Below are 11,931 nucleotides of genomic sequence, written 5' to 3'. Positions count from 1 at the left end.
CCTCCTCATTCTCCTCCTCCTCCTCTTCTTCTTCTTCCTCTTCTTCCTCGCCTTGTCGCTGTCGTTGTCTTTGTCGTCGTACAAGAATTTGGTTTTATTTATCTTCTACTTTTCATTCGAAACAGGTATGTGACAAATAAGTATGCTTACTAGTCTTGTCATTACTATGATCTCTCAGCTTTTGCAGCGTCTCCCAGTAAGTACTGAGGTCCATGAGGCGCCCTCGTTTAGACAAGCCTAAATAAAAACAAGAAATATGTTTAAAGGACCCGTTTATCAATAAATGGAGTGAGCATTATTCAAACTAACGTAAATTTAAGTTTTTGATGTATTAAAACGATGCCTACCACCCCAACCCCCCCTACCCATACACACATACACATATACAATTAATTGTCTCTCAAACTTAAACGATTTCGATACAATTTGTCGAACTTTCTCCATTTTTATAACATAATTCATATCTCCTTCATTCCCTGACCTTCGAACCTTGACTTTTTTTGCTTTATATTCCGAGTTGAATCTTGAGTTTTCAAGATGAGTCACAAACTATGCTATAAACAAAACAATATGTACAACTACAACGATTTAATTTTTCTTCTCTAAATAGCAATTAGATCGTAAATCAAACATTGGTCTCTTTTACATGCTTCACTTCTTGGTTATAAACGTTATGTCGCAAAACGTTTCTAGTTAGTCTCGAAAGCTACTTGTTACGGAGTGCCCACTACGGATGGGATCGCCCTGACCGATCGCCCGACTCGGTCGCCTCAAAAACAAACGTATTTGTTTTCAGTTTCAGGCTACTCAGTCGAGCGATCGGCCCGATCCAGCCGTAGTGGGCACCCCGCATAACAAGCTTTCACTAATTACATTGTATTTTTTTAGAGGAGGAAGGTTGAGGGGGGCGGGGGGTGAGGGTATTCAAGAATGTTTATCAGGAAGACATTAAAGTTATTCAAAACGTGGCCATACTCGTTTTGTGTGCATTCGTTTTTACTTTTTTTAAAAACAACAACAACAAAAAAAACATGAGCATTTTTTGTTCATTGAATATCCCATACTATTATTACGTTGAGTGTACAATTTATAGTATATACTTTAACCACGATCACAAGAGGCACTCACTAGGGGCGGCAAGGCATGACGTCAATGCCACACACAGCACAACGACCTTCAACAACAGCATCTTGTAGCGATTCACCTGAGAAGTAAAAAAAAAAGTAAATAAGTACTGCTTCTTGAAATACTAATTCAGAAGCAGAGTATGGGTTAAACACTGTTTTCTCTTCCTCTTCCTCCTTTTTCTTATCCTCCTCCTTTTCCTCTCCCTTCTGTAAAGTTATTTAGAGGAACGCGGAAAGACTCCCGACTATATCGGACATCAGATTCTGTGACCGAGTCTTCTAGGGTACCCCTGCTCACCCAGGGTTGATACGATTAAGACTTCAAGCATTATTATTTTCATTTTTAATTATCAACGATTATTGAACTGAAAGAATTAAGGAAACCCTGTGAAATTAAAATATCCCAATTGAAAGAGCTGCAAGGCTGGTCTACCATAGAAAACGGCATCTCTCCTCAACGCTTAACCGCAATAGAGGATAAAGTAAGTAAGTAAGTTTATTCAGCGTTTAAGGCCATTGGCCCACATCAAATCATAACAGAGGATGAAAAAGTAGTGTAAAAGTAAGCAGTATCACGATTAAAATGGCATTAAAAAACAATTCTTGAACTTCGGATCAAGGTGGAGTTTTGAAGGTTCTCCGCCTACTCTACTGTCCCCATTAATTTTATTCAGAGCCATTGCCTCTGATTGGTCGCTTTTAAGCTCAAGGGGGCTATCCCGAAAAAAGCTCTTTTGAGAAAATCGAAGGTAAAGTTTTTGTATCTTTATTCAGTTTCTTTAAAAGACAAGGAGAGTTTTCTCTATTACCAAACAAATATACACACCAATGCAACCAAACTTCTCCTACAGGTAGGGCAATGCCCACTTTTGGTGCAGGTCAAGATTTCTGGAAACCCCTGAAATCTGGGTTAGTCCGCTTGTCCTTGTAAGCGACCAATTAATTTCTGACCAAGGGCAGCAACCCGTAAATATATTTTATGATCTCAAGATGTTTAAATTGCTCTCCTTGATTCCGTCTCCGTCTGTTCTCCACCCCCTACCCCCCAACCCCTTTTCTTTTTTTTTTCTATCTAGCTAACGCTAGTAAACACTACCTCTATGCAAGTATGCCTGGAATATGTAACAAAACAAAACTTCACCCCCCCCCCCCAAAGAATTGGTAGCGTATAGAACAATATGTAATCTGTTAAAGGAACTATGAATTGTTTGCTTGCTATTGTATTTGAAGGGGGTTTTTTGTTTTTGATTTTAGTTCTTACAAAGAAATCTCTCGACCGTTGTGAAAAGTAGTGGTAAAAAAATCCCAAGTACATGTACAGAAGAATCCGTTGGAAGCGAAATCTGTAAACCGCAGGGTTTCATTCGGCTTATCGCGCTTTCAGTTTAAACAGGTTGCTCAAATAGTAGAGGAAAAAATCAGGAATCTTATTTTCATTCCGTTTACTGCAGCTGCTTTCAATTAACTGTGTTCACTTTAAGAGTACGTAACTGTAAATGTTTAATTTTTGCTTAAGAAATACCATCCTCGAAGAGCAAAGTCTTTCCATACCGTACAGGTTTGTCTGACATGCACCATGAACCCAAATCTACGTCACCAAGTTAAAAATAATATTTCTTAGATTTTAAAAACTCTCAAATCAAGCTTCATGTTGCTCGTATTCATCGTGATTTAGCACTTACTATGATTAAAATAGAATAGATGTGTCATTTTTTTTTTAAATGGCTGTCACGATAAGATAACGCCTAAAACAGTCAAGAGGGAGAGATGTATCATTTGTGTTGCTTTTTTCCTTTCCTGCTTTATGGGCGACAACAGCTTATTATGCTACTTGAGCGTGGTCAATTGCTAATGTACAAACGTAAAAAAAAAAAAAGAAAGAAAAATAAGATTGCCTTTTCCGAGGACTACTCCTCGGGAGGTAACTTATAAAGGAAAATCATAACGGGGTCAAGAGTGAAAAAAATATATCAATTTCAACAAAAATTTAGAGACACCTATTGATTAACGCTTGTCTCACGACTCCAGAGCAAGGCCAGTCAGTGCCAGCCAACAGACTGAGAGATAAACAGGAAAAGGGACAGACAATCATTACAGATAGGTCTAATACCCAGTGCACACTGGCTATCGAATTCATTTGATTCAGTCGGGACCAGCTAGCCAGCAAGCAAGATTATCTTTCGTTGAGATACCACGTTGGCACAATTTGACCGAATTCAACTGAATTCGATCGTGACCTTCAAAATTAAACGCGTTTGTTGTTCTAGGTTTCGCGTCACACAGGTCGTAACCACAGATGTAAATAATCATAGCCACAAGGTCAGGGACTTTTTCTGCGCGAGCTGAATGTGAAAATGGACAGTGTAGATTTGGTGACGCTGATAAAAAGATGTGGATATTTCCCGTGTTTGCAGGATTTAAGAACCTCTGAACACAGCAACCGCGATATGTGGCAATCAGCACTTGAAGCTTTTATTGAAGGAAAGGGATTTTTCGTATGCTACAAATGACACCATACACCTGTCAACATTTTCTTTTTTAAAACTTCCGGAACAAATTTGACCCAACAAAAGAGGGGTCTATTCGTAGAGTCCACTGAAGCCGCACTTCATTGATCCGAACGGACCCGACCCGATCCGATTCGATCCGATCCGATCCGATAAAATCTTACGAATGGGCACCCGGTGTAAGTGTGCTGCTGATGAAACAACAAGATCGTGCAATATGTACATGCATGTGTATATAAAAGATACATAATATGTGTGTGTGTGTTCGTATGTGTATCTTTGCGTGTGTATATTTTATGTGTGTGCATGTGAGTGTGTGTGTGTGTGTGTGTGTGTGTGTGTGTGTGTGTGTGTGTGTGTGTGTGTGTGTGTGTGTGTGTGTGTGTGTGTGAATGTGTTTGTGTTTGTGTGAGAGTGTGTGTGTATACTCTTATCACTTCTATAGATCTTATTCGACCCAGCGTGAAATGGAATGCTGGACAGGTTAAGAATATAGCAAAACATGTTTTACTTCAGAGATAAAGTTACGGCACAAGGCAAGTTTTAAAACCTTCTAAATGTTCTTAATTGTTTGCTTTTCTTGGTTTCTTATTGCTATTTTTCTGCTTCCGACGTTAAATCCGTTTTTGTATGACTTCAGATAAGGTTTTGGTCACCGCCTTTGTTTGTATGCGCAAAGTTTACAAAAAAATAGATTCATAAAAGGGCAATGAAAAATTGTCAAAAAGTAGTTTCGGAAAGTAGTTCACCCAGATAATTAATCTCATGAAATGGGTTTTTTTTTCCTTACCTGCGCTCTTACATGGCAATCCCAACTACTTGGGGGCATGAATTTCCGTTGTCGACGCGGTAAAATAATTGGTAAATTTGATCAGAATAGAAACATCGTCACTTTACCTCTTTCTTTTTAATAGTTTTTAAATGGTCTGTAAATGGCTTACAGGACAGAGAATCTCACTACTCTCAGTGAGAGTTTGTTGTTGTTGTTGGTGGTGGTGGTGGTAGTGATGGTGTTGGTGTTGTTGTTGAGGTTGATTTAGTTGTTGTTGTTGCTGTTGCTGTTGTTGTTGTTGTTGTTGTGGTTGTTGTTGTTATTGTTGTTGTTTTGTTTTTGTTTTTGTTTTTGTTTTTTATCTGTTGTTTTGGGGCTGTTGAAGTTTTTTGGGGGGTTTTGCTGCTTGTTTGGGGGGGGGGGGGTTGTCTTTGTCTTTGTTTGTTTTTTTAGTGTTCCAAACTCACTAAGCAAAATATTGTGTCAGTTTGTTAGTGTTTGAGCGCTTAATCGGCTGCTTGCACTGTCTGCTTCCCGGGAAGCTGAGAATGTTACGGAGTGTTCTATGGTCTGCTGGGGTAATAATATAGTGTAAAGCGCATAGAGCCTGCTGCTGAGCGGGGATATGCGCTATACAAATGCTATCTATTATTATTATTATTATTATTATTATTATTATTATTATTATTATTATTATTATTATTATTAATATTATTATTATTATTATTATTATTAATATTATTATTATTATTATTATTATTATTAATATTATTATTATTATTATTATTATTAAGCATCCCCAGAAGCTTCAGTGCACCGTTATCTTTTGAACGTTTCTTATGTTGAATATATACCTCAGTAATTATGTTTCCCTCTCTAAACGCATCCATCCTCGAAACATAGGCATGATACATTTTGCTCGTTTGATTCCTTTTTTTTCTCTTTTTCAAAGATTAAATTTAGGTTATTTTAGAGGCGGGCTGCTCAAGCAGAGTTTGTCATGGCTAATCATTACAAAGTGAGGTACTGAGCCAGCCGACTGAAAGGAAGACTCGATAAAGTAACTTTCCATATCTGGAATCGAACTAATAATTAAGATAATAGACTAATGACATTTTTAAAATAATAATAATAATAATAATAATAATAATAATAATAATAATAAATATTAATAATAATAATAATAATAATAATATTAATATAATAATAATAATAATAATAATAATAATAATAATAATAATAATAATAATAATAATAATAATAATAATAATAATAATAATAATAATAATAATAATAATAATAATAATAATAATAATAATAGTAATAGTAATAATTATTATACTAATATTGATAATGATTATAATTATAATAATAATTAAATAATAAGACCACTGGTATTTCAAATAATAATAATAGCAATAATGATAATGCAACTAGAGCGAGCAGCAGTCAATGGGACAAGAACACGGGACATGACCTATATAGCTGCTGTCTCGACAGGCGATAAGCGATAAGCACTTTGACAACTTCTTCTGAGCACAAAAATCGTGAAGCTCTACGGTACTTATCAGCTGCCAGTCCAGTTACGTCACGGCGTGTTGGACCCTGAACTTACTACAAGGGGAAAACATTCTGTAAAAAGTCTCAAAAAGCAAAACGAAACAGAAAATGCGTGAGGATGTTGCATCAGATTTGTGCGGTAAAATCTCTACTAAAACTAAAACTAAGGTTTGTAGTATTCGCAGCAGAACGTAATGCCTGGGTCACAGAACTATACTGCTTTACTAGTAACTAGCTTAATTTTATCATAACTCGATTATTGTAACTCCTTGTTATCAGGAATATCAGTGGAGAAAGTTAAAAGACTTCAAACTGTCCAAAACAATGCAGCACGTTTAGTTTTACGGAAAAGAAAGCGAGACTCTGCTAAACCTCTTTTACGAACTTTGCATTGGCTTCCTGTTGAGAAAAGGATTGTGTACAAGTTGGCCACCATATGTCACAAATGTTTGAATGATAATGCACCATCATATTTATCAAATCTGTTAAGATTGTTCATTCCAACTCGCAGTTTAAGGTCATCAGCTGACAAAAAGAAATTTATTTTACCATCTATGAAACTTAAAACAATGGGTGAAAGGGCATTTGAATACCAAGGCCCCAAGATCTGGAATGCTTTACCAAGTACGTTGAGAGGAATCAAATCTTTTGATTCATTCAAATGTCAGCTGAAGTCGTTTCTGTTTTTAAATTAATACGATAAATATTTGGAATAATTTTCTTTAGTCAGAACACGTTTTATGTTACTGTTGTATGTCGTACTGTATTGTAAAGCGCTCAGAGCCTGTGTACTTTATTCGGGGTTGAGCGCTCTATAAATGTCATTTATTATTTATTATTATTAACTTTTTAAAAATCCGTACATGAAAAGAGATTTGATTGCAAACAGAAGTGTCAGATTTGATTTTGATAAGAACTAGATAATAAGAAAATGTGTCTGTTGATATATCTGTTTTTAATACCAAAAAATTGACTTCATTCATTCACGGATATTTGTATTTTTTCTTAAACGCATGCGTTCTTACTATATATGTATTATGTTTCTGTACTCTCTTATTTCTGGACACAAGATTTATCATATCTGCACGGTTGTACAAAAATATGTCTTGACCTTGTGATCTTTCATCTTTCAATCGAAACCGAGGAGCTAACTTGTATTATACGATTACTCATGTCCCTTTTCGAGACAAATCTACCCCCCCCCCCCCACACACACACACTTTCCTTTCAGCAAAGCAAAATATACCTCCGCTTCCTCCTTTTCCGTATCAGTACGCCACCCCATCATACCCTTATTCGCACCCATAACAGTATTCCCAAAGGCAGTGTTTCAGGGAACTGCGAACGGTAATACACAAATCAGGAACAAGAATTTGGCATATTTCCTAGAAGGCCTATGAATGTTGTTGCCTGTCTTTTTTAAAGTTTCAGATACAGGAAACAGAGCTGAAAAAGAATCTGTATGAATGTTAAAACACCTTTCTTTTCTAAAGTTGCCAAAACAGCACGTCTTTAACTCGTTGAATGTGGATTATCACACGTTTTTGGGGTACATGTGCCGATTTCATTAACCTTATGATCTACACCTGGTCCTGTGCCACATTTACTATAGATTCTACCTATTCCCACCCATATTGTGATTCTCTGTCCAATTACGGATTGTTCGAGTGCTTATACAAACACATCCATCAAAATTTTACGGAATTATAGCAGATTTAAGAAGGCCCTTGCTTTCTGAAGGAGCGAAGTGCTGTCTTCAATAAGCAAACAAGGGCGTGCATTGTGATTGAGTCTGATGCTTTTGCAGGATTTATATGATTATTGTGAGGCAATACTCGACTTTAAGAGAAGGTAAAGATGTGAAAATATAGAATATGACATACTGTTAGACGAATAAAGGTGCACTAAGTTCATTGTTTATTCGATGCATGTGGCGCGAAACAAAGCTGATTTTGAAGAAAGTAAATTTGTTTTATTCATTGTTAACAAACACCAGAGCACTGCACAGAAGCAAGAAGCAATGGCATGATTTTAGTATATCTGTATGTTTCATTATGTATGTATGTGTGTATGTTAAATATATATATATATATATATATATATATATATATATATATATATATATATATATATATATATATATATATATATATATATAATGTTACGGCATTGTAAACAAAATTTCTCTACGAGGATCAATAAAAGTACAACAGTATTTATATTTTCATTTCATGAATTATTTTTATCAAGTTTTGCTAGACAAGATGGGCTGTGTGGTCAGACGGAAGGACGCCGGACGACACACAACAAAGACTTACGGCACTCGACGTCCGCACGGCCAATCTGTTCACTGACACAATGACACACACCGAAGCAGGCACGGACACTAGAATTTATACAGGAATTTCTGGGGCCATCTGCCTTCTTCCTGACTGCTCAAATCTTTTTTCCTTTGTTTGTTTATTGTTTTTTTTCCTATTTTTTTTTAAAACTTGGGTTATCTTACTTTTCTATTTTCGTTTATTTATCTTCAGTGTGTCTTGTTTGTTGTTGCTTTGTGAGCGGGAAGGGAGGGGGTGGTGACTTTTTGTTCGGCAGCTTATTGAACGTGTCCCAGAAGTGTCAAATTCTCGATTTTCGTGGCTTATTTCTGTATCATCTGTAGGGTTTTCCTAGGTGGGAGGGGGTGTATGAGGCACAGAGAGATAAAGAAAAAAAGAGAGAGAGCGAGCGAGCAAGAGAGAGAGAGAGAGAGAGAGAGAGAGAGAGAGAGAGACAGACAGAGAGAGAGAGAGAGAGAGAGAGAGAGAGAGAGAGAGAGAGAGAGAGAGACTGTAAAGGTGCTTATAGATTGCAGGCGTGACTGTGTCTCATGCATAGATTTATATTCTAAGATTTATCCTCGATCGTCCACTCTGTCGTATTTCCGGTTCACTGTGGAGCGTGCCAATTGGGCCCAACGAAACTAGGCCTTGGGCATAATATTGCTCCTTAAGAGTGTGTTTGAAAAGATTATTGCTCTATTTGTGAGTTTAGTTTAGTGTTTCTATACTCTAGCGCTACAAGGAAGGTGCAATTGTCGGACGTGGCCAAGTGTGTTGTTAATTTAGATAGTCTTTTAACTCCGTCGTTCCATCTTATTCTGGGTCTATCTCTAGCTCCCCACCCTTTAAAACTAATGAAGTATGCCATTAGGAAGGGCTGTTTTAACCGTATTCGTATAAGATGGCCAAATCATTTTATTGAAATTGTTTTGTTATTTCTATGTTAGATCACATACTTGATTCGATGGCCACTGGTCTGGCGTCATTTTTCCGTTGTAGTTGTTGTTGTTGTTGTTGCTGTTGTTGTTGTTGTTTTGTTTTGTTGTTGTTGTTGGTTGTGGTGGTGGGGGTGGTAATGGTGGTGGTGGTGGTCTTCTTTTTTATGTTTAGCTTCTTTGTGAGACATTTCTTTTGGCATGTTGTGATCTTAGTTTGTTGTGCCTTACTGACGGTCCAGTTCTGGCGGCAGTAGCAGAGTGCTGAGTGCTGGTATGAAAAATGATCGGCTGAGTTGTTTGTTAGTCTCCATTGGGATATTTTGGTGGGAGAAGGTAGGTGTTGTTTGATAAGTGACTGCCTTTGTATTTTGTGTTGACTAGGATTTTCTCTGCCCATTTTCCTGTATTGTGTGGGTATGTGTGGCATTGTGGTGAAATCAGGTGCTTGTCAAATCAAAATAGTGCAATCGAAGAAACTGGTATTTTTCGGCATGTTGGGGCAATTTTAAACGTTTCGTTTTCTTTAAACACTTTTTATTCCCATTCAAAAAATTATAAACATTTCTGTGTCGATTGTAGTGAAAAACGTTGATCGAAGGTACAAAAACGGTAATTTTCATTTTAAGGACACTCAAACTTTAGAAGTAGATCTAATCAAACTTTTGCTGCGGCCATTTTCTCGCTAAGTTTACCTCAGACAAAGTCGACCCACACGTCCTTCAATTGCAGATATCTCGACTTCTATCCAAGATCGATTGAAATTCTTTACGTCTAAAGCAATACAAAATACAAATCAACAAGCTTTGTGATTATTCCAGTAACGTTATACTATTATGCCCCAAACCTTGACAGGCGGTTGATTTCACGGTGTCGTGACAATACTTCCACACTATCTGAATCCTTGAACTTGCATTAGTTTTCTCTTTTTCTTTTTGTTTTAGTGGAGAAGAGAGTGACAGCTAGAACAAACGTTTTTTTTAAAATAATTAATTTAAGCACCTTTAAAAGTCAGTAGACTGAGAATTTGTTCTTGGCAATTTCCGCCCCTCATTTGGGCGAAATGGTGTGGCCCGTGCAGAAAGTTTTTACAGAGAACGAAGAGTGGCGGCCATGACAGTGTGCGATCTAGCCCTATCGTACGTCGTGTTTTACTATTGTATCTGATCTATATATGACATGGGGAAATCTGTGCCGCCACTTTCCAAAGAGGAAATTTACTCGTTGATCCGATCCGTATGCTTTGAATAGCAGTCTGTCAAACTGATTTTTTCAGAAATAGTGAAAGTTTCAAAGAGATCTTTGTACTAGAAGTATTCTAAAATGTGAGGAATACAACCCCGTGGGTACAAAATGACCCCAGGGCGTACGGATAGGGCTAGAGAAGCAGGTCTATGGTCGATAGATATATTTTCTGCTACATCAGAAATCAGATGCTGATCCCTTTATGGAAGTTCTTTGAATCAGAAGGCGCTTTTTTTCTTTTTTTTTTGTTTAGGGATTTTGTGTGTGTTACGGTATTTATTTTTTCTGGGGTGATCAAGCTGTTCTGTGTTTGTGTAATATTGTGTATTTATGTATGTATTTATGAGTGTATTTATGTTTGTATGTATTCATAAGTATGTATTATGTATGTAAATGTATGTTTGCCATTGTAAACCAAAGTGCCCTTGCGGGACAAATAAAAGTGTAACTTATTTATTTATTGTATTTTATTCTAACTATTCACGATAGAGTCCCCGCGATTCTCTCGCTAAAGGGAGCGTTGAGCTTCCGCCTTTTTAAAAGAATCATGTTTTGAGAACATGATCGGTGGTGGAATCTTCGTGATGTGCTGAGAGACAGGCGCGCGCTGCATACAGTGGTCGGTCTTATCGTGTAGAGAGAGACACCAGACACGACGGTTTATCGTGACGCCGCCGTGGACAGTGAGAATGTTGTTAGTTGTTGTTATGGTATTGTGGTTGTTGTTGTTTTTTTGTTGTTGTTTTTGCTTTTTGTTGTCGTATTGCTCCGATTTTTTAACCCCTTCACTACCAGGTCCAACAGTTGAGTAATCGAGCAGTTCTTGGAGAAAAGGCGCATTCTTGCGTTTCATAAATCACATCCCATTGGAATAGATTACAAATAACAGTAACAGTTTTTCGGTAGTAGCAACAGAAATAGAACATATCTAAGTGCCAAAGGTCAGAGGGGTCACAAGATTTTAGTGTACAAAATAAAAAAAAATAATAAAAAAGAAAAGAAGGAAGCAAGAGGAGGACGATATATATTTGATAGGAAAGAAGAATAAAACCATACCAGAGCACCCGCCAATCACCCAAGAATAAAAATTCATTGTAGACTACTTTTTGTGTTAGTTGAGATGTTTACTAATGTCTTTTTTTGTCTTTCAACCGACAGCACAATGGCCGCTAACCTCTTGAGCTCACAAGGGAAGCGATGGTGATGGTGATCTCGTGGAGATGACTTTTGTGTTTTCAAAACTTTGCCCTACCCTGCACACTCTCTAACTCTCTTTAATGTTTCCATCAGCCACTCGAATCTGGTGGATTTAGCCAAGAAAAACGAATTATCTGCATTTAGATTAGATGGGAAGTGGGTTGTAAAGAAAATCAGTCAGTCTTCCCTTGAATATGGATGGCACTCTGGCAACCTCCCGCACCTGGATACTAATCTGGTCGTTTTTTCTTTATCTTTCCATCA

General features: G+C 37.1%; 1 protein-coding gene across 1 annotated transcript in view; it reads right to left on the bottom strand.

Moving 5' to 3' along the window:
* The window catches only part of LOC101849559, a gene marked incomplete in the record, with an annotated part of 14,721 nt that extends 6,347 nt beyond the window's left edge, over positions 1 to 8,374 (bottom strand). Inside the window, 2 exon segments of the mRNA XM_035971675.1 lie at positions 1,129 to 1,204; positions 8,285 to 8,374. Coding sequence (XP_035827568.1) covers positions 1,129 to 1,189 — 61 coding nt within the window.
* Positions 8,375 to 11,931: the final 3,557 nt, after the last annotated feature.

This window comes from Aplysia californica, unplaced genomic scaffold (genome assembly GCF_000002075.1).
Source record: "Aplysia californica isolate F4 #8 unplaced genomic scaffold, AplCal3.0 scaffold00479, whole genome shotgun sequence".
Taxonomy (NCBI): domain Eukaryota; kingdom Metazoa; phylum Mollusca; class Gastropoda; order Aplysiida; family Aplysiidae; genus Aplysia; species Aplysia californica.
Note: the sequence above shows the minus strand (reverse complement) of the source record. Positions and strands in the feature narration are given on the sequence as shown.